The sequence below is a fragment of the Petaurus breviceps genome, unplaced genomic scaffold (genome assembly GCF_028583685.1).
Source record: "Petaurus breviceps papuanus isolate PSGF00001 unplaced genomic scaffold, PetGlider_PUasm1.0 90977, whole genome shotgun sequence".
NCBI classification, from domain to species: Eukaryota; Metazoa; Chordata; class Mammalia; order Diprotodontia; family Petauridae; genus Petaurus; species Petaurus breviceps.
The window spans coordinates 42,349,527-42,373,846 of record NW_027187391.1 but is presented as its reverse complement, the minus strand read 5'-3'; the positions used below and the strand labels follow the sequence as shown (position 1 = coordinate 42,373,846).

General features: G+C 38.5%; 1 protein-coding gene across 2 annotated transcripts in view; it reads right to left on the bottom strand.

The window, feature by feature from the left end:
* The window catches only part of METTL24 (methyltransferase like 24), a 245,309-nt gene that overhangs the window by 20,726 nt on the left and 200,263 nt on the right, over nt 1–24,320 (bottom strand). The window contains exon 5 of one of the 2 annotated variants that reach the window (XM_069077069.1): nt 10,770–10,922. In XM_069077069.1, the coding sequence (XP_068933170.1) occupies nt 10,770–10,922 (153 nt within the window). Of the gene's footprint in view, nt 1–8,487; nt 10,923–24,320 lie in introns of those variants that run through there. The other variant, XM_069077068.1, reaches the window with a different exon arrangement.

Here is a 24,320-nt window from a genome sequence, read left to right as displayed (position 1 = left end):
AGAATGGGAATCTGAGGGAGGTGCCATAAATTGAGGAATAGTTGAGCAGGCTATGCCATATAAAGGTGATGGACCAGAAGAATATACAATAACAACAAATATGGTAAAGACAAACAACTTTGAAAAAATTAGGAACTCTGATCACCATAATGATCAACCATGATTCCAGATGACTAATAATGAAACATGGTACCTACCTCCCAATTGAAAGGTGAATGTCTCAGAATGGAGAATGGAAACATAATTTTTTGGACATAGCCAATGGAGGAATTTGATTTCCTTGACTATACATGTTTATAACAGTTTTGTTTTTCTTTCATTCTTGGGGTGGTAGGAGAGGGAAGAGGTAGAAAAGGTGAATTTTTGTTATTTAGAAAACCACATGATTTTTTAAAAATATGTTCAACTTTACTCATGAAATATTTTTGTTATAAAACAATTACTGGGACAGTTAAAAGTTTAGTCTCCTTTGATATTCTTACTGATAATAGTTTGGACCCCTTCTCAGAATTGTTTTTAAATTCATAAAATACATGGGATAACAAAGGAAACCAATTATATTGAAATGTATCTATCAAACTCTTAAAAGTTCATGGGCCCCAGGACCCCTGATATGAAGGAAAAAGTGGTTTCAATGGCAATCTGGTGATTATGAGTTACCAATTCCAATGGGCTAAAGTTTGAGTAACCTTTTCAAAGGCAGAAGAAAAGTTTTAACAATGTGTTCTGGTTCACTGTCCAAAAAGAGTTATGTAATCATTGACCATGAAGATGAGGGCAATTCAATTTGACAAACATTAAGTGGCACTTCCAGTTTAAAGGGGATGGGGGTGGGGGAACATTTAAATATCAGTTAAAAAGTATTAAGTACCTCTTATATGCTAGGCACTGTACTGAGTACTGAGGATACAGAGATTTAAAAAAAAAAGACAATCTTGTTACCAAGGAACCTTAATTCTTTTGCAGTAGAATACATAATTGAGTATATACAGAATACACACAAAATCAATACAAAGTAACTTGGGAAGGGTCCTTATAAGGAGAAAGGAATGGGGGTGGCGAGGTGGCACAGTGAATATAGCACCGGCCCTGGAGTCAGAAGGACCTGAGTTCAAATCTGGCCTCAGACACTAAACAATAGCTGTGTGATCTTGAGCAAGTCACTTAACCCCAATTGCCCTCCCTTCCCCCTTCCAAAAAGCAAAATAAATAAGGAGAGAGGAATGGAAATGGAGGAGAGATCCAAAAAGGCTTCATGGAGATGATGGAATCTGGACCAATCTTGAAGGAAACAGGAATTCTAAGAGGTGGAGATAAAGATATATATTCTAAACTTGGAGGATAACCAGTGCAAAGGCCTGTAAATAGGAGATGGAGCATTATGTATGAAGAATGGCAGGCAGGCCAGTTTAGCTGGCCCATGTGCCCAAATAACTAATACAAGGCAAGGTCAATTAGATTTCAACATAGGGTATATGAAGGAAAACAACAGATGAGACTGAAAAGGTAGATTGGGGTAAGATTGTAAAAGGCCTTGAAATATAGATTGACTTTGAGAAGACACTAAAAGGTTGTTTGTTTTTTTAAGTGATGTGATGATATTTAAAAGACAATACATAAGCATGGTGGTATAGTGGCTAAAGAGCTGCTCTCAAAATCAGTAAAACCTCATCTCACAGCCTCTGACTCACAAGACCCTCTGCAAGAAATTAGCCTCTCGGTGCCTAAGATAATTCTAAAAGTTGAACAATAGGTACCAACCCTGGAATTCTCTATAAAAATGAAATCACAAGTACAGTCAGATAACAACAATAGCCAATGGAGGCAGCAACATAAGTAATAGACTGTTAGAATCTGTTATTTAGGATTCTAACAATGGAAGAGAGAAATATGAAACAGGAGGACCAAGTAGATTATTATAATAGTCCAAGCAAGAGATAATGAAGACCTGAACTAGTGTGGTTGCAATTGGGATTATAAAGGAGGGAACAGGTATAAGATAGATGCTAGAGTCAACTTTAACAGGAGTTGAGTCTGGTTGTGGAATGTAAGAAGGAAAAAAGGGTCAAAAGACTAGGTGATAGGGGCAGCTAGGTGGCGCAGTGAATAGAGCGCTGACCCTAGAGTCAGGAGGACCTGGGTTCGGATCCAACCTCAGACACTTAACACACACACAAAAACCTAGGTGTGTGACCTTGGGCAAGTCACTTAACCCCAGTTGCCCTCTAAAAAAATGGCAAAAAAAATACTAGATGATTGGGAGTATGGTGTTGCCATCATGAGAAACAATCCATGGAAGCAGCAGGACATACCGAGTATGAAGTGTTGTCAGGAAATCCAAATAAAAATCTGCAACAGGCATTTAGAAATGGACTGAAGCTAAGTCAAGAGAATGAGGGCTAGAAATGTGGGAGTCACTTGCAGAGGTGATAACTGCTACCATTGGTAATATCACTAAGGGAGTATAGAGAGAGAAGAGAGCTATGAACAGTTCCCTGGGAGAACATCCATATTTAAGGAACTGAGGAAGTTGACAGACTGAGTAAAAGATATTCTCAAGAAATCAGAGGCTAGGGGTCCTCTGTTCAAAGAAAGATAAGGGGTAGGTAGAGTTGGGAACTTGTAAAAATGTAGCAGAATTGCCATAATTAGGGGAGGCTAGGTGGTGCAGTGAGTAAAGAGCGGACCCCAGAATCAGGAGGACCCGAGTTCGGTTCCCACCTCAAACACTTAACACCCACACAAAAATATTAGCCGTGTAACCTTGGGCAAGTTACTTAACCCCAATTGCCCTCCAAAAGGCAAAAAAAAAATTGCTATAATGAGGGGTATAGATGAGTTAGAGTGGGGGGAGGAAATGGTTTGCTGTGTAGCAGGGAAAGTCCAGTTGAGGTAGCTTGATGTAGTAGAAAGAGCACAGAAGACTGAAGATTTGAATTAAGGCTCTCCTAATTATTTGTGACCTTAGGTAAGTCACTTATGCCTTTCTAGGGTTTCTCTGACTTGAAACGAGATTTGGCTAGGTAATTATAACCCTAAGTATGTCATTTAACCTCTCTGAGCCACATGATCCCTGTCAAATGAGAGAATTGGACTAGATAGCTTTTAAGGCCCCTTCCACTTCTCAGGTGAGCAGTAAAGAGGAAAGGTCTCAGGACCTACCCAGGGGCATGGTTTATAAGAAGAACCATTTAGCTCCACTGTGCTGCTATTTATGAAGAATATAATAGTGGGGAAGAGGGGAGGAATGAGCAAAATCTCCTTGTAGATCACATCTGTCAAATGAAAATTTCCATGGAAGGTCAGATGAGATATAGAGGGAAATTATAGCAAGAATTTAAAAAATTGTCTTGGATCTGCTTTAATGGATCACACAGGACCACAAGCACCTTGCTAGTCCACCAAAAACTCATGATGAGCCAATTTCACTTTTTTGGACAGAAACCAACACCATAAGCATCGAATGGAGTTCAGTATAAAAGCCCACTAACAAACACAGCATGGAAATGCATTAGCAATGATTGTGCTTCTGAGTACACTTTTATTCCAGAATAGTAAATGTTAATTAAGGAATTCTACCTTGATTAGAGGTATTGCCATGTGAAAATATTTGATGACCCTGTATTTATGGTGTAAAACAATATGTGAGAAATTCAAATTACAGTACTTACATAAAGTTCATGGTTTTCACTTACTAGGAACTACAATTAGACCAGAAACTTTTGCTTACATCATATTTTTCCTAGTTGAAGATATTAGTTGACATGCAGTCATTAGCAATGATAACACAAAATTAAGACAAAACTGTTTCCTTCTTAATAATTTTCTTTTTTTTTTTTGGAGAGGGGAAGACAAGGCAATTGGGGTTAAGTGACTTGCCCAAGGTCACACAGCTAGTAAGTATGTCAAGCATCTGAGGCTGGATTCGAACTCAGGTCCTCCTGACTCCATCACTGGTCATTGCACCACCTAGCTGCCCCTTAATAATTTTCTTTATGTGAAAAAAGTCAAATTATTCTTGAACACCTTATCCATGACAACTAGACAAAGTCAACAGATCTACTATAGCTCCCCTCACACAAAAACCCTTTTCCCTAACAATCTACCTCAGGTTCAAGATATTTGGAGTCAGCTTCTACTTGAAACTATGTCAAAAAAAACCTCTTTTATCAGACCAACCAGAAGACAATAGTTAAAAGCGAGAAACATTTAACTTAGCATATAGCAAAATAAATGACAGGAAAAAATCCCTTCCATATACACCAGGGTACACTCCCATGCATTCCCATACCACTGGTGGAAGAGGAAACACCTGTGGAGAGGGCAAGTACTTGGGATAAGGAACACACAGAGCCACAATGACTCACACTTCCAGAGTTATCCTCCAGCTAAAATTTACCTCTCTCAATCATTTGCGGCTTTATTGACGTCAAGTGATGCCATGAGGATAAGGACTGTCTTGTGCTATTAGCCTATTCTCTCCAAGACTGCCATCTTCATGGTTGAGGTATCCTCTGCTTCCCTCTACTGTATTCTGTGGCATTGCCCCTACTATGTGGCTTTTGGTGTTCTACTTACTGCCTGTGTGGTTTCAGGTAAGTCATTTACCTTTCAGGTCCTTTTTTTCTTCATCTGTAAAATAAGAGGTTTGGACTAAATGGCCTCTGAAGTCCCTTCCTACTCAGAGCCATGATGGAAGAATTTCAACAGAACTTCAAAGGCTATCTCAATCTTGTGATTTAAACCCTTGATTCATAGTCTACTAGATAGAAGCTTTCAGATGTTGTGTGTGTGTAGTACCTTAACTGCCACTCCAGCTCAATCTGTTATTTGAATGAGAAAAATTCATTCAACTCCTTTATATTTCCATGTCACCATTAGTCATCGACCCCTGAAGCAAGACTGAAAGTGATTGAGAAGTGCTTCAGACAAGTTATTCTATACTCATGGGCCAGTAATACAAAGGCCACCTCCACACATTGCCAATAAAAATTTTAAAAGATTTTAAAAGCAAGATTTATCTTCTCACTCTGGATTTTTAAAGCCCTTCACAATCTGGCTCCAATCTACCTTTCCAGGCTTATCTTACATTACTCATTTTTATGCATTCTATATTTCAGCCAAACTGGCCTACTTCCCTAAAAAATCGCATTCTATCTCTCATATCTAAGTATTTGCACAAACCATCCCCCAGGCCTAGAAACTAATCTTTCATCCCTACCTCTAAAAATCTTTATTTTCCTTCCAGGTTTAACTCTTCCATGAAGTCTTTCCTGATATTGCCCACCCCAAGTTGTTTATGATTTTTCACTCTTCAAATTACTCTGTATTTACTTATCTCTATACATCTAAGTTCCTTGGTGGCAGGATTGGTCTTATTTTTTTTTCTAGGTGTTCATTTTCTTGGAACAACACAGAAGTCTGTGTTTAGAGTCAGGAAAGTTCAGGGTTAAAGTCCTGTTTCTAACTCACGTGACTGTATGACCCTGGTCAAATCACCTAACTTCTTTAAAGCAGGCTGTAAGTTACAAAGTAGGTATTGTTGATCTGCAGCACAAGAGGAAGTTTTTCACCAGGAGCTCCCTTCACTGATGAAATCCAAGTCCATCCAGTTAAGAGAAAGAAAAAATAGTGCCTAGCACAGTATCTTGCATATAGTAAGTAGATGGTTAATAAAAGTAGAACAAAAGTCTTTCCCTTAAACTCTGATTTGTGAATAAGCCATGGAATGCTATGTTTTTAGTGTTTTGCAGTACTATAAAGACAAATTACAAATGCAATGCTGCCTCTAAGAGGGCAGGTGTCTATCCCTGAACCACCACTGCATATTAATATCCTTGGAAACTATTCCCTTTTTCTTGGTCACCTAAGAGCCCAAAATAGTAATCTAGGGTCATAGAAGAAGGAATACATACCCCTTCAGACTCAGCTCATATCATTTCTCTCTTCAAACTCTACACTCCAATAAAACTAAGCTGCTGTGTCCCACCCCAGCATGTTCTATCTTCACGCCTCCATGTCTTCACTTATTTCTGTGCCTGGAAGGTCTTCCCTCTCTTTACCCATTGAATTCCTACCCATTCTTTACAGCATAACTACAATGCCCCCTCCACAAGGCCTTCCCATTAGTAAGAAACTTTCCATTTGCATCTTTCATATTTTATACTTTATTAATGCTATTATGATGTCATCTTGTTTATGATAGTTATCAGCATTCATATCTTATTCCCCTACTCTAGGTTGTAAGCTCCTTAAGGTCAGGGACTACATTCTATCTAAACCAGAGTTTTCCAAACTTACTTGGCCTACTGCCCCCTTTTCAAAAAAAAATTACTCAGCACCCCCTGGAAATCTACTTTCTTTAATCTTTTGACTTTTTTTTAAATTTGTATCATTTCAAAAATATGATTTTTTTTAAATGACACATCTTAAATTTAATAATTTATTGTAAATTTATGGGGTTTTTCCTGCAGTTAAATTTTGATGATGCAATATTACATCATGTAACCATATAGTATCATATTGTAAACAAGTCATTACACACAAATATTCCTGCCATTGCATGCTGGACTTACTGACAATACATTATACACTCACCCGCCAACACTTGCTTGTTAAGACCTGTCAAGCAGTCTTGACCACTGATGGCTTATAACTTTCATTTTTTGTGTTTATTTGGAAAATAAGGTAATCACTGTGACTTTAACTCTGTTATACAACAGATGAAACATGTAAGAATGTTTTTTCAAACTTCTCTTCTTTCCTTATGCTTCCCCTGCTCCCTTATTTTTATTCAATGCCCCCAATTGCACCCTAAGCTACTACTACCCCACCCTGGATCCTTCTAGCACTACCTAGGAGATGGTGTCACACTTTGGGAACCCATGACTGAACTTCACTTTTCACCCAGAGCTTCACATGTGATCTTTTGTGAATTTCTGCCCTTTTTTGGTGGTTTAGTCCTGAATGTTATCCTGAAAATACAGTCTTGAAAATATCATTACCATAGAATCATAGGATATAGAGCCAGAAGATAACCTAAGGTACACAGGCACATAGCAGGTGATTAATAAATGTTTATTGTATTGCACGGTGTTTGTTGGAACAGTAACAAAAGTTACACAAATATAAATCATCAGCTGAGGTACTGGAAGACACTCACAGATAACTTGCAGGGGTGTGCTGATATTAACAACCAGTTCTTGGGGGGGGAGGGAGTGCAGCATTGAGGGTGCTATATATACAACACTTTTAGGTTTAATCTGCTTTATTAACATTTTCTCTATTACTTTTCTTAAGTCTAAACAATTAACAAAACAGGAAATCAAGATCCCATTGTAGCCCAGGATCATAGAATTTTGAGCCTTCCAATGACCTTGAAGTTCGCAGGCGCATAGTAGGTATTTAATACATATTTATTGCATTGTGCACTATTTGTTGTAACAGCAATATTCTGAAGTCTCCCACAGGTTCCAATTACTCAGAATGAGCAATAGAGCTTTAAGAGGGGAACTAGCTTAAAGTTTAACCTTAATTTAATAGATACCCTCTTCGTAGAAAGTTCAAATTAACAGGGTAAGATGCTTTTGAGAAGAAACTGTTTCCCAAGATGCCTGAGCATTTTTAGAAACATCCATTTACATGAAAGCAATTGATATGCTAATGGAAACCATTCTGATTTATTCATTAAAGCAGGTTGTTGAGGTCCCAAAGCACTTAGGGTTCTCTTCCTACCTTTTCTGACTATACTTTCTATCTCTTTCGTTGTGGCAGCCATCATCCTTCCCACACCCAACCTTTGAACATAGTTTCTGCCCTCTCCAGAAAGTTTATATATATATATATATATATATATATATATATATATAATTTGAAAGTCATAAAATTTAACATTTTTTTAAATGTGCTTTTTTTCGCTGTAATGTTGTTGTTCTGTCTTTTCCAATCATGTCTGACTCCTTGTGACCCCATTTGGGTTTTTTTGTGTGGGTTTGGTTTTTTTTTTTTGGCAAAGATACTGAAGTGTTTTCTCACTTCCTTCTCCAGCTCATTTTACAGATGAGGAAACTAAGGCATACAGGGTTAAGTGACTTGTTCAGGGTCACACAGATAATAAGTGTCTGAGGCCATATTTGAACTCAGGAAAATGAGTCTTCCTGACTCCAAGCCTGGCACTGTACCATTTAGCTATAGTATTCAATACAAATTTTAAAAAGTAGAAATTCACAAAAGATGATTATCTGCAAAAAATTAGTTTGTGGGACCACCGTCATGAACAAAATCCTTACAGAAAAGGTACTTTTCAAGGGTATTTTTAAAAGATCATAATATAAAGCATGGTACCCCTGTTTGTACACACATACACACACACACCTCTTAATGGGTTTACTTAAAATAGGTTATTTGAAAATTAGAAAGGCAAGCAAATTAAAAATCTTGTAAACAGAGATGGGTTCATAGATCTTCAGAGGAAGGGACTTCAAATAGTCAGTCAACTAGCATTTATTAAATGCCCATTCTATGCCAGGCACTGAAGGTTGTCTAGATCAACTCTTTCATTTTATCAATCAAGAAACTGAGGCTCAGAGAAATTAAATCACTTCCCCAAGATCACAAAAGTAATAAGCATCAGAGGTAGGAACTGAACCCAGGGTCTTTTCTTTTAGGGCTATTACCCTTTCTACTGTACCACAAAAGCCTTCCCTTGACTTCTAATGGAACTATTTTCTCTAGAAAAGGAACCACAGTGTTAATGCTAATGAAATCTGTGTTAACACCTCACAAAAGGAGGGCAGTATGTGATGCTGAAAATAGGACCTCATTAAAATGATGTTTATTGGTAATAAAGATAAAGGAAAAAATACCAAGTAGAGTTTTAGGAAACATGTTTTGAAGTTAGCAGCTCTCTGAACAAGAAACTCCTATTTGATTTTAAGGGAAGAGGCAGGCACTATTTTTTATATATTCTTATTTTATATCTTCTCTCCTGAGAGCATATAAGCTCCTTGAGGGCAGGGACTGTTTCATTTTCCTTTGTGTATAGTGCCTAGCAGAATTCCTAACAAAAAATAGGCACTTGGGAAATGCTTGTTGAGTAACTGACTGACAACTGAATTGGGTTTCATGGGAGTAGAAGGGGTTCCATGACAAGTAGCTGGGAATACTTGATAGAACACTGGAAGGTCTAGAATACCTGGCTTTGAGTTTTACCTCAGATTCTTATTACTGTGTGACCCACAGTAACTCATTTAACTTCCTTAGCAGTAAAATGGGAGATAACCACACCTACCTTACAGGGTTGCTGTGAGACTTAAAGGAGATTATGTATTTCAAATACTTTGTCAGTGATTAGGATGATAATGATGAAGGTATGAGAAGGAATCTTTATCAGAGTCGACTATTCTTAATTAGCTTAAGCATGTTATTCTCACCATTTAAGACATAGAATAAAATGTCCTAATCATTTAATCCCCAGATTATTTCCTGAAACTATTCCATCCTAGAAGTGAAGATAAAAATCACAAAACAAGTCAAAGCAAAGGTTGAGAAGAGACTAACATAATCCATAATATGATGAAGGATATGGACAGGAGGAATGTAAAGCGAAGCAAAATTCAAACCCAGAAAAGGAATTTCAACTTCACAAACCTGTGAAGGTATAAGCTGAAAACAGAGTAAGATTCAAAAGAATTTAGGTACATTGGAATTATAGACATGGATAATGAGTTATTTAGGGAAAATAGGATGTTAGGGTTGGGGGAGGGTACATCTCAAACCTCTGACTTTAACCCAAGCCCCCGTCATACATCCCACGGTATCTCTTGTTCAAACACAAAAGGCTTGTCAACCCTGGGTCCAACTTGATATGGCTATTCTCATAATAATAATAACAGGGATAGTGACTAGATCTGTGATTTCACTGATATAGGGAACTCCTAAATGAAAATTTTTTCTCTACTAATATAGGTCCTAGGCAATGAGAGGCAAAATAAGTTGCCTTGAGTTACATGGTCAGTATGTGGCAGAAGCAGGATTTGAACCAGTCTTCCTGCCTCTTTATCCATTATTACATTCTGCTTCTTGGTAATTATAACATGACATTTATATGACACTTTGAGATAGTCATTTTACATTTGAACCCCATGAGGTAGGCATTCTTAGTCCCATTACAGAGATTAAAAAAAAAAAACCACTGAGTCTCAGAGAGAGTGATTTACCTAAGGTCACAGGTCAGAAGCATGATTTGAATCCACATCTTCCTGACTGGAGTCCACCTTCTTATCCAGTACACTAGAGGTGTCAAACTCAAATACAAATGAGGGCCGCTAATCCATACATAAGGATCTCTGTAGACCACATATTGACTTAGTTTTTAAAATGTCAGATTATCTATGTTTTATCTTATTTTTATTTGCTTTGTAAAATATCTCCCACATTTTAATCTGGTTCAGGCTTCACTAGTGAGTGTTGTGGGCCGTATTTGACACCTCTGCTCTACACCATGTGTCTGCCTCTCCTAGGGCCTAGACATTTCAGTAATTATCTAAATGTTTGCTTCAAATCTCACCATAAACAACTCATTTATGCTCATGAACCCTCTTCGCATCTCACTTCCATCTCATGTTCACCCAGCTGAGAATATAGCAGCTACTAGCATTGAAAAGTTCTTTCTTTAAGAATAGCTGTGGTTTGGATAAGTCTTTGTAAGTGTGAAAGAGCCTGAAATCCTTCAGTTCTAACTCTTTGAGGAGACTGTACCAGAAGCGTACCACAGTGCTGTCATCGCCACCAATCTCAAACCCAGGCCAGTGGAGGTGGATCTCAAACACTAGTTGTCCAATCTGTTCAAGGACACCTTCCAGGATCAGGTTTTCCAAAATTTTCCATTCAGCACTCTCCAGGTCAGCCTTGAGGACATCAATCTGTAACAAAGGAAAAAGAGGGAATAAAGAGAAATGTATCCCTATTAGCAGACTCCATGACTTAAAAATAATACTCCTTGATGTCAGAGATTTTAACTTCTAATTAGTATGTGTAGACAGCACGCTTTTTTTCTAAATAGTATTTTATTTTTTCCAATTATATTTAATAGTTTTCAACATTCATTTTTATTATTAATTTAATTTTAGTTTTAAATATTCACTTCCATAAGATTTTGAGTTCTACATTTCCTCCCCTCTCCAAGATGGCAAGCAATCTGATAGAGGTTATACATGTGCAATCACGTTAAACATATTTCCACATTAGTCATACTGTGAAAGAAGAAACAAAACAAAAGGAAAAAACCACAAGAAAGAAAACAAAAAACAAAAACAAAAAAGGGAAAATAGTATGCTTTGATCCACATTTAGACTCCATAGTTCTTTCTCTGGATGTGGTTAGCATTTTCCATCATGAGTCTTTTGGTATTGTCTTAGATCTTTGCATTGCTAAAAAAAAAAGTTAAGTCTATCAAAATTGGTCTTCACGCAATCTTGCTGATACTGTGTACAAGATTCTGCTTACTTTACTCAGCACCAATTCATGTAAGTCTTTCCAGGTTTTTCTGAAATCCTCCTGCTCATTATTTCTTAAAGCACAATAGCATTCCATTATATTCATATACCATAACTTGTTCAGCCATTCCCCAATGGATGGGCATTCCCTCAATTTCTAATTCTTTGCTACCACAAAAATAGAAAGCATATTTTAATGAAACCATTGGGCATTAAAAGTTTGTCCTTTAAATTTTTGACTTCTACCTACACTTTCCTCCACCAAATCCTCCTTGAATTCCCCTTTGTGGTGTGAAGGTGACTCTGCGTATTTGAAGGCCATACCTCTGAAATGTAAGTTCTGGCCCGATGCTATCATATTGGGAAGGCATGGAGTCATCAAAAACAGTCTCCACAAAAGGCTATGACATCTGCTTTCTTAAAACCAGCCGAGTTTAGGCTCATCATCAGAAGATTGGCCTCTTGGAGATCAAGTCTTTGACCATGGCAACCCATGGAACAAAGAAAAATACAAAATAACCACTGAGCCTGAGTAATGCCCTTATGTTTCTTCAGCAATGATAGAAAAGTGGACAATAGATAGAAAAGGGTAGGGCAATTTTTATTTCCAGTAGATTATGGACAAGACTCACACAAGATGAGCAAGCACAGATGGGTTGAAATCTGCATCATTTAGAGTGTGTCTCTTGTTAATGACATCACAAGTTCCCCGGAACATTTGCACTTCAGTTCAAAATACAGCATTTTAATTCACACTTTATATATAAACACATACAGACAGTACAATTTTAAACTTTAATAACTTAAAATTACAGTAAGACTTTTGGGATACCCTGTATGTCCTAAGAGTGTGTAGTGGGTTTGTGAGGCACATTATACTCCCAAAATTTGGTTTGTGAGGGATATTGTACTTCTGTACTCTCTATAACTTCTTAATAAATATATTCTTATAAAAGCTAATTTATTCTAATTGCTTAATTGATATTGAGGAGATATGGCCTGTTTGGATGATATTATGGGGAATATGCCAGATAAGAACTCGTCAGCAAGCGTATTGGAATCTCCAATTCTTCAAAGCTACCCCCAAGAGCTGCAAGGAAAAAGTAGCGACCATCCTTCAGTGATGTGGCAAGTAGCATTTTGGGGGATTGGTACAGTAGCCCCAGAGCCTACACTAAGTTTACATATCTCCTCCATTAGAATATAAGCTTCCTGAGTAGAGATAGTCACTTCTCAATAATCACATGCTCAACTTTTGCAATATCAAGCATTTGAATGATTTTATTACTAACCTCATTTTCACTTTCACATTGCCAACCAGGAACATTCACAGCCATGCATAGTAGAGGAAAAAAAATGAGAGGCAGGATGCATCCAAGTTTGTGAAGTGACTAGGTGCTTCACTGGTCTTTTTTACCATGATGTAGGAGAGTAAAGAGCTCCCCTGGGCATCTGTTGCATATTTTCATTGTTTACCTTTAAAACTCAAGTTTTGTGTTGAAATTATACCCCCAAAGCATAATGCTGCAAAGCCCAAGATGCAAATTCAGATTCAGTTTAGTGAGAAAATAATGATGTTAGGTAAATTTCCTGCCTGAATGTCTACAGGGAGTAGGGTGTTAACAAATCCATAATTCATTATACAGTACAATGCCATCACACCTCCATCAGATGCAGTGGGAGATTCAAATGTTTAAAACTGTTTTCATTTTAAGAATTTTATTGGATGTATATTATTTATAGTACACAGGCAGTTAGGTGACACAGTAGTAAGTAGAGTGCTGGGCCTGAAGTGAGGAAGATTCATCATCTTCCTGAGTTCAAATCTGGCCTCAGACCCTTACTAGCTGTGTGACCCTGGGCAAGTCACTTAACCCTGTTTGTCTCAGTTTCTTCATCTGTAAAATGAGTTGGAGGAGGAAATGGCAAACCACTTCAGTATCTTTACCAAGAAAACCCCAAATGGGGTCACAAAGAGTTGGATTCATTCTGACCACGGAACAACAACAAAATTTATGGCACTATAGATTTAATGTGTTATGAAAAGTCAATATCATCTGAAATCAATTTTTTTTTGAGATGTTAGCACAAAAGGTCACAGAATTCTAGGGAATTACTAGCAAGAAAAAATGTTAGGCATGTTATCAATTTTATTTTATGTACTACATTTTATGGGTTATTTCATGGTTACTGTGTTAGGAAAAGTGCATATTACCAGAATTATTGCTTTGTTATAAAGAATTGTGTGTAGAAAAGTGTATTTTCAGCAATCTCTAGAGAAAGATAACAGTTTTTGGTGGTTGCAGGAACCTAACCCTTATTTCCCATAGGTTCAATGTACCAACATTTGTGTTTTTTGCTTTTGTGCCATTTTCTAGGAACACTAAAGTTGAGGATTTGCTATAATTTCATTTTATATTCTTAACACCCAACATAGTGTCTGGCACGCAGTAGGTATAGAATAAATATATGTTGAATAATTGCATGAGTCAGCATGATACCTTCCGTTAGATAAATATTTCTGCTCCCACTCACAACTTAGCTGACTTTAAACTCTGTGCCTCAGTTTCTCTACCTTTCCAGATACTCTCTCTCACCTTTAATATGCTAATGGTACTTAGAGGAATTGGTGGACTAGAAACAGTCTTAGGGAAAGCAATGCTCATAAAGAAAATTACAATTTTCTTTAATTAATTCATTAATTAACATAATTTTAAAAATCTAAACAGGTAAACTGATTAAGGTATCACCAAACATATTTTAACTTCTTTCAGTTTCCAAGTGGTAGATTTATCTGGTATTTCTGAGCATTCAAATTATTTCTGATTATCATATTATTTGTGACCATGATAGAAAATAGACAGTAATAGAAAGTGAGAGCAGATATTTTACAAATATTATCTGATTTTATCTTCTTGACAGCCTTGGGAGAGGTGCTACTGTCACCTCCATTTTATAGATAAGGAAACTAAGGAGGAAAGAGGCAAGCCCAGGGTCAGGATCAGTAAGCATTTGAGACCAGATTTAAACATAGATCTTCCTGAATACAGGCCTAGCATTCTATCCACTGTATCACCTCACTATAAAGTTATCTTGATACAAATACCAGTAGGTAATTAAATGAGAAAAGGATGAATAAAACCTCCTCAACAAAAATTAGGCAGTTAGCTTTATACTTGAAAAAGAAAAGAGATATCTTTCAAAGAAGTGAATAAGGAAGCAGATGATAAAGCCTTTCACTGAAAAGCACAGCTAGTTTCAAAGGGGGATGAGAAAGCAGAAAAACTAGGGTGCCTGCCCTCAAGGAGGTTATTTTCTGGTAGAAGAAGTTACCATAACAACCAGATATAATACAGACTATAACATGAAATAGTAAAAGTTATATGGCTGTAATGGGTAAAGAAACAGGAACAGTGAGTAATCTTATTGCTGCAGAGGCTACAACTGGGATCATTCAGATGGAAATTATGAGAAAACTGAGGGGAAGAGAGAGAAAAGGAGGGGGGAGGGCAGAGGTTGCGAAGCACAACAGAAACAAACCCAACAAGCTGGTAAGAAGAAAAGCAGATGTTTAGGAGGCTCCTCTTTCAAATTATGCAGATTCTGCTACCTCTGTTTAATGCTGTCATCATTACCATTTTCTTCTCCTGAGAAGTAATGTTTGGAGCAATGGGAAGAAAAAAGCTCCCAGCAAAGCCTCACAACCTTGGGCAAAGTCTGGGGTACATCTATAAAGTGAATCCATGGTCTGGTTTTGTGTTACTATAAATCAAGTGAGGGATATTTCCATCTTCAACTGAAAGCCCGTTCTGATGCCTCATCGTGGCATGGGATTTTGAGTTCTCAAAGGCTATGGTAATGGAGCACAAACTTTGGGGTACCAAGCCGAAAAGGTTTCCATGTTTTAACCTTGCTAAATGCACAGAGGCTCATGACCAAAATGCTAGACACCAAGAAATGATTTTTTCTTGGCCACAGATAACCACCAAGAAAAGAATCTACCAATGTGTGTAGAGTTGCAATGTGCACTGGGAGAAGGTCCTCCCACAACAATGAATTCACAGATTTGAGAAAGTGAAACCCATCAGGTCAGGAAGGGGAAGGGAACAAGCATTTGGTGCCTACTATGTGCAAGGTACTACCGTGTTTCCCTGATAATAAGACACTGTCTTATTATTTTTTGGACAGAAAAACACCAGAGGGCTTATTTTCAGGGGAGGGCTTATTTTAATGAACATTGACAGCAATTTTAATAAACAGGTAAATGTGAACAAAAAAATGTACCTTTATTCAATAATGAATTCAATAAAGAACAGGATGACGCGCTCACTGCTGCAGCTCTGATTGGATGTAGCTCGGAGCCCGGCGTGCGTTTCACGAAGGGGGAGAGAAGGTGCATACAGAGGGTACCAATGTAGCGTGTAGCGCAGGGGATCACCTTCACTACAGTAGCAATCTCAATAGGGCTTATTTTCGGGGGAGGGCTTATTTTAGAGGAATCTTACACAGTAAGGGGAGGGCTTATTTTTGGGATAGGTCTTATTATCGGGGAAACACGGTAAGTAAGGTAGGTGCTAGTATTATCCCCATTTTACAGTTCAGGAAACTGAGTTAAACAGAACATAAGTGCCTTGTTTGATGCGTCAGAAGCCAAATTTGAACTCAGGACTTCCTGATTCCAGGCCCAATGTTGTATCTACCATGTCACTTAGCTGCCTCTAAACAGGCATTTATTAAGCACTCACTATACTCCAGGAACCATGCTAAGCATTCAAGATAGAAAGAAAGGTAAAAACACTAGTGTAAACAAGTGGGTATATAAAGATATAGACAAAGTAGATAGAAGGCACCAAGAGGGAACAGCATTAGCTGCTGGGGGATTGGGGGGGGAGGGGTGGCCTGGAGTGGGTAAGGTTTAAGCTGATTCCTCAAGGAAGTCAAGGAAGTGAAGAGACTGTACATAGGGAGAAAGCTGGTATAGACAGAAGATGAAGTGTCACATCTGAGAAACTGAAAACACTCTGGAGAGTACCCGGGAGGGTAAGATTTAAGAAGTTTAAGAAGACTGGAAAAATAGAGCAGTAACAACAGCAGCTGGCTCTGGGAGAGATCTCCGCTCAGTGGCCTAACAAAGGGAAATTTTTTCTACTTTAGAGGAGCATTGAGGTTTGAAAATTATCAGGAAAAAAATCAGAAAAAGCAGGAAAGCTTAAAAGTTAGATTTTGATCATACTGTATATTTAAGAACAAAATCAGACTGTACAAAACTGAGATCCACAGTTTCACACACAGACAGTTCTCACTTAATGTAAGTGGACTTCCCCTCCTCCACACCTCTACTTAAAGCAATTTTTGCTTACTTAGAATTTGCCAGACAGGGTTGGGCACTAGTGGAGGAAGGGGTCAGGTTCACAGCTCAAGGACATGTTGGGGAAGGGGATAGAGAATCGAGGGCAAGAGGAGAACACAGGGGCAGACACAAGGGGGCTGGACATGAACACAGAGAGGAGAGGACAAGTGACCCATCGGATAGACAGGATAGACTCACTGTACTACTGAGAGGGAAGAGAGACACACCAAGGCCTGACCAGAGAAGGGGAGTGAAGGCAGAGGAGGTCTCAAGTCAAGCACCCAATCCAAAATTCCCTTCTTTGCTTTCACTTGAAGGGTTTGGGGTTGGTTTTTTTTTTTTGAGTTTTATTTTTTGGTGGGAAGGTGGGACTCCAGGTAACACTGAAGGGGTTCAGGAGCAGTGAGAGAGAGCACAGTAATGTATGGTAAAGTTAACTTCAGTGGGTTTTTTTGAAATATAGATTTCTTTCAGAACTCTTGTAAAGTTGAATTTGCAATGCTAATTTACGTAAAATGAGAACCATCTCTACAATCCTTTCCTATTATACTACGGATACAAAAATGTCTGTTTGATTTGATGTTAAGCTCAGAATTTAAAAAAAAATAAAAGAAAAAAGGAAAACACAAGAGGAACCAAATTATCAGAAGCTAAACGTCCCTAAACCATCTGGCTGTCACTTTGGGAATTTCAAAAGAAGAAAGGAGAAAAAGATTTCCTTTCTCCACTTGAGGATTAAGCAAAGTAGACTTGTGCATATGGTAATAATTATCAATTCCTTTTGCCAGCTCAGTGGCACTGGCATTTTTATGGATTGTTTAATCTATTATTAACTCTTATGCAGAATACTTCTAGGTCTAGGTTAATTAGGTTGCCCAGAGCATCACTTTAGTTAAAATTTCACAAGAATTTTTTCTTCTACTTGAAAAAGCGCTCAGAATCACTGAAGTCTGTTGTGTTGCCCACATGATAATCCAGAACAGTGTTCCCCCAACTCTCCAGCCTGGCAAAATATCTCACAGTTGCCTACCTCCTATGGCTCAGTTCTCATCAGCCTTAGGGTCATGCCTGGGCTGTTAGTAATTCCTAGGGAAGAAAAGGAGGAAGAGGGGGAAAAGGAAAGGGAAGCTGTGAGCGGTGCAAGATGCAAGGGGAAAAGGGAAGAACCATTTATTGGGGTGCTAAGTTTTAAGACTTTAAGTATGACAAGTTTGCTTTAAAAATGACTTTTGGTGTGAAAATTTTGCTGCACGGGGATGAAGAGCCTATCCATAGATTGTCCATGGGGAAGAAAGGCCTATCCACAGATTGTCATTGTTCATCCTTTGTTCTCAAAGAAGACCACTCACATCAGGAGGGTGATGTCTTGACTTGCAACTGAATTGGATTTAAGTGAGGCAGAGCTGTTTTAAGTCAACAAAGTCAATCCTCTCTCTCCCGAGTCCAGGGACAAGACACAGGTCAGGATGACTGTCAATGGCACAGAATACAGTGTGAGACCTTGGTCTTTTTAAGCTAAGGTCTTTCCCAGGTCTGTCTGTCTGAGGCAATACCCATTCAATAATTAAAGACTAGGAAAGAATTGAGGTAAAAGATAGCCTACTTTGTCTTCACAGAAGAATCAATCAGGGAGAAGACCCACAGAGTTTTCTGTCCACAACAGGGGTTGGAAAACACTTATCTAGAAACTCTACAGTCAACAACCACCCTTCAATCTGGGTATAAAGCAAAGTATAAGCCCTTGTTTTGCATGTATTTATGTAGACTATGATTGATTAATTAGAAAATGAAAGGGATAACATCAAGATTAAGCTAAAAAATGTACTACCAAATTCTAGATTATTTTGTTTGCATAATTTATAGGAATTTTTGTCTTTTTTGCTTTCAAAATTTATTTTAGGGTATTTATAACAAAATGCAACAAAGCATGACTTATTGGCAACTAGAAAATAATTATAATCAAACTGAGTTGCACAAAACATATGTTTTTAAGGGAATCAGATTTTATTTTTCCAAATGTTAATCAATTATAAACAATGATAATCAGCATGTTTTTTGGACAAAAAATTGTGGAGGTGGGAGAAGGACTCAGTGGGAAATAGCAGGTGACATGATGACAAATATCATTATAAAATTATTTTTATAAATGCAGACTGTCCCTTCTCATCCCACCTGTCACAAAAACTCTACTTAACGTGACCCAGATTAATTCATCCAACCAACCTCAGGATTGCACCATAATGAGCCGCTGCTTTCTGGTTTGGGAAATGTGGTAGCAAAATGGTGTGAATAAAACATGAAATTTTCTTTGTCTGTATTTCCTATTAGCTGGAGGCTCAAGCCTCAGAATTTACCATAACCATTTTACAGCCAAGTTTCTCATTGTTACCACTTGATACATCAAACATTATTACATTATTATGAAGCATTAAACACCTCTGAATAACAATGCTTCACCTTTCTGAAAAGGCCTTAATGTGCAGCTTATCAGCAATCAGAACTCTGAAACCTGAGCACCAGAGACTCTGACCCCCATGAACTCTGCTTGCATTTTTCAAATTTTGGAAAATGTTGAACACTTTCCTAATTGAAAGTGTTTGGTTATTTCAACCTTCACCTCCAATTCAACAGAAAAGCAATTACTCAATAGGATAAAGTGCAGAGGGTAAATCAGATTGTTAGAGAAGTTCAATTTCAGATAATGCCTATTGACCTCTGGAGAAAATGAAAAGATTTTCTTTGTTGCAAGGTAATTTAGAAACAAGGCTGTAACCTAAGGCACAAGTGGAGTATACAGGAGTCTCTATTAGCAGGATTTGAAGGATTCTAAAAAGATACCCCAGCCCATCTCTGCTACCACCACAGATCATTCTGTCCCATTGGCAGCTGGAAGACTTCATAAAGAGATGCCTTTTCGATACTTTGAGTGTATTAACGAGCATATTTCCAGAAGTAAATTTATCCAATCATCACATTTAGATAAACGTTTCTCCAACAAAATCGCTGAGAACGAGAGAGCAGAAGATAGACCATCTTGACCCTCAAGATGGATGTTGCAGAATGCATGATGGACATCTCTTGTGTTCCAAGTATGGATTCCTTTTCAGTCAATGAGCATTTATCAAGTGCTTAGGAAATGCTAGACACTGTGCAGAGCACTAGGGATGCAGGTTAAAAGCAGAAACAGTCCCTGTTCTCAAGAAGCTTCCATTCCATGGTAAGGTAGGAGGGGAGGGAGAGAACACACATGTAAATAGGTACCTACAAGACATGCAGAATGAATGCAGAGTAATCTTAGGGGGGTGACACTAGCAGCTGTTGTTGTTTGCCCTTCATTCTCTAAGAGCACCATGACATCAGAGAGGTGATGCCATGACAACCAAATGAACTGGATTTAAGTGAGGCAGGGCTGTGCAAAGTCACCAGCCTCACTTTCTCCTCCAGAGTCATCTGGGTCTGTGGCAAGATATAGATCAAGACAACTGGAGATGGCCCTGGATGTAGTAGGAGACCTAGCCTTTTTAAGGTCTTTTTAATCTGTATCCCTAGTGCTCTAAGGTCTTTAAAAAGTCTCAGTTTTTTCATTTGTTTGTTTTTTGGATGTGAAGCAATTGGGGTTAAGTGACTTGCCCAAGGTCACACAGCTAGTAAATGTGTCAAGTGTCTGAAGCCACATTTGAACTCAGGTCCTCCTGACTCCAGGGCTGGTGCTCCATTCACTGTGCTATCTAGCTGCCCCAACAAGTCTCAGTTTGACTGAGGCAACACCCATTCAGTAGCTAGAGCAACCAGGAAAGACTTCCTGTAGGAGGAGGCATTTCAGCTGACTCTTAAAGGAAGCCAGGGATTCTACAAGGTGGAAGTAAAGAGGGAGAACATTGCAAACACGAGGCATGGAAACTCCAAAGTTAACAGAAACAAGAGACAGAGCAATGCCTAGATCAGCATGCCTGAATTGAAGAGTGCTTGGAGGAAAGGAATGCATAAGACTGAAAAGACAGAAAAGGGTCAGACAAAGAGCTTTAAATGCCAAATTGAGGATTTTGTATTTGATCCTAGAAGAACTATGGAGCCACTGGAGTTCATCGTGTAAGGAAGTGACACAGTCAGACCTATGCTTTAGGAAAAGAATTTTGACAGCTATGTGAATGGTGAATTGGCATGAGAAGAGATATGAGGCTGGAAAATCAATTAGGAGGCTATTACAATAGTCTAGGCAGGAGATGATAAGGGCCTGAACTACAATGGTGGCTGAGTCAGTGGAGAAAAGGGGATGGATATAGAAATGTCCTGAAAATGGTGATGTTTGCTATACAGATAAATAATATATGGAGCCTAACACAGTTTGGGTAGATATTTTACCATTCTTTGCTATAATAATGACTCCTTAATGCCATGTGTAAGAGTATGACAGTCCCAACTCTCCTAGAACAATCTGAGGCCTGGGAAAGACCTTAATTTAGAAAGGCCAACGTCATTCACTACCACCTGGGCCATCACCAGTCATTCTGACTTTTCTCCTGCCACTGGACTCCAATGATTTTGGAAGAGAGAATGAGGCTAATGACTTTGCACAACTCTACCTCACTTAAATCCAAATCACACACAAGTCAAGGCATCACTCCATGAAATCAATGACCCTTTTGAAGAATGAAGAACCAGCAACAACAATAATTCTAGAACAGTCTTAAATCCAGAAGCAATACAAAATGTCTCCAGGCCCTTTGGAAATAAATAGCAGAGTTCCCAGTTACAAAGGCTGCATATTGAGCTTGAAAGAACACTAAGTCTAGTTCCAGAGAATCTGATTTTAGATCCCAGCTATGCTATTAGTAAAGTTATCTCTGTGACCCTTGGATAAGCTGCCACATTTTTCTGGGCTTTGGATCCTTCTTCTGTAAAATAAGGCGACTAGCCTAGATTAGGGGTTCTTAATAATTTAAAAAAATTTTTAATATTATGTACTCCTTCAGAAGCTTGGTTAGCAACTAGGTGGTACAGTGGATAGAATGCTCGACCTGGAGTCAGGAAAATATGAGTTCAAATCCAGCCTCAGACACTTACTAGCTGCATGAGTCACTTTTAACCCTGTTTGCCTCAATTTCCTCATGGGCAAAATGAGCTGGAGAAAGAAATGGCAACCAGATCCAGTATCTAAATGGGGTGACAAAGAGTCAGACATAACTGAACAACATTACCATCAACCCCTTATCAGAATAATAGTTTTAAATGCATAAGATAGAATATATAGAATTACAGAGGAAAGCAATTATATTGACATACAATTATCAAAATAGGTTTTTTTTTAAGTTCACAGACTCCAGGTTAATAATTCCTGGAATGAGCTCTAGGCTCCCTTTTACCTCAAGCCCTTTTTCAGACATATATCCAAGGCTGGCCTTGGACCAAACTGCAAAGGTAGGTGAAATCTGGATTAGGTGCTCTCCACCTATCTTTCTCCCCTTTATACTACATCTTGACTCCTCTTCTCTCTCTCTTCTTAAAATTTTTATTTTTAATTTATGAAGGACACAAGCATTTCCACAACATAGTTGAATAGTAATTTTTTTTAAAAGATGATTGCACTTAAAATTGCAAATCTATTATGAACCACCATCTAGATACCCATAGAACCTTATGGCATCATAAAAATCCATCATCCTTGAGGTGGCTAGGTGGCACAGTGAATAGAGCACTGGCCCTGGAGTCAGGAGGACCTGAGTTCAAATCTGACCTCAGACACTTAACACTTACTAGCCATGTGACCTTGGGCAAGTCACTTAACCCTAATTGCCCTACCTTCTCCCCTCTAAAAAGCAAAAAATATATATATATAAAATCCATTATCCTGCAACTCTTCTTTCAGGCCTGCTCTCCTGGGAAGCATACCATATTCCAAAATTCCAACTCTCTCTCTTCCTCTGCCTCCATCAAATCTTCAATTTTTGGCAGTACATATCCCACACAGGAGGAAAACAATCTGATTAAATGAATTTTCACCAAATTATGGTTAAATGAAATTCCCTTATTTGTGCTGGAATTCCCTTATTATTAATGTAGGAATATCTGCATTATTAGGTATGTTGGACAATTCAAAACAAGTCAAAAGGGCATTTGATGTGAAGACAGGAAACCTAGGCTAAAATCCCAGTTCTGCTATTTACTACTTATGTCATCTCAGGAAAATCACTCAACTTCTCTGAGACTCAATTTCCCCATCTGTATAATGGGAATACCGGACTCTTCTAAGGACTCTTTCAGCTTTAAATCCCATGACTTGGGGTTCTTCTCTCAGTCACCCTCCCCCAAAATAGCAAAACCACAAGCCCTATGAGTCTCTAATTAACGACAGTTTAGCAAAGCCAAGTAAAGAATTTCACAGAATGAGAAAGATAAAATATGCTGGAGTAGGCAGGCTTTCCAACAGTCCTGAAAATACATCATGCAAAACCACACAGACATGCAGATGATTGCCTACTTCCAACAGCTCTGTTCAAAACAGAGCTAACTTCATTTTACATGCAATACTTGGCTAGCTGGTTTCCCCTGGCAACTGTTATTTCTGCCCTTGGATACAATCTGGGAAGCAAACAGAGAAGCTTCTGAAAGCAGATTAGAGCTGGGAGGGGACCTATCAAAAGGCAGCTGTAGAAAGGAGGTGTAATATTCACATCTCCAGCTTCGACAGGTCTTCCTACTTTGTGTGGGAAGTCGATGAGGTTTTTATAATTAAAATAAATTAAAACAAGGGAATTTAGACCCATTTGTAACCTAAGGCTCAAAACCTATTTACATAAAACTCTCTTCATTGATGGAGATTGATTACTCAGTGCTCATGGGGGGCACACTTGGTGGAAGTTTGGGAGAGAGAGGACCACCTATCTTCTCTCTTAAAGACGGAAGCCACAGAACCAAGGTCTTTCTCCTCCTTACCCCTCCCACAACTCCACCCCTCATGCCGGCATGGTGCATTGAATCGATCTCCACCAATGAGGGGAATCTTATGCAAATGAGCTTTTGAGTCTAAGGTTACATCTTGCTTCCATGATTATGCTTAAGGCAGCTCCTTTTGGATGAATGGTGGTACTTGTTTAGTGTAGTTTAAGGCAAGTAAAGAGGCAGACAGTGTGGTATAAGGAATAGAAAGCTGTTCTCAGAGTAAGGAAAGGTTTCATTCCTACCTCTGACCCATACCAACTGTCTGACCATTGGCAAATCACTTAATCTCTTAATGGTCTCGAGTACTCTCTACCATGTTTCCCCAATAATAAGACACTGTCTTATTTTTTTTTTTTGAAAGAAAAACACCAGAGGGCTTATTTTCAGGGGAGGGCTTATGTTGTCCTGCCTCAGCTCTCCTCTGCGGCACTGCTCTCAATGGAGCCAGCAAGCAAATCACTGGGGAAGAACAGGATGACGTGCTCACTGCTGCAGCTCTGATTGGATGCAGCTCGGAGTGCAGTGTGTGTTTCACT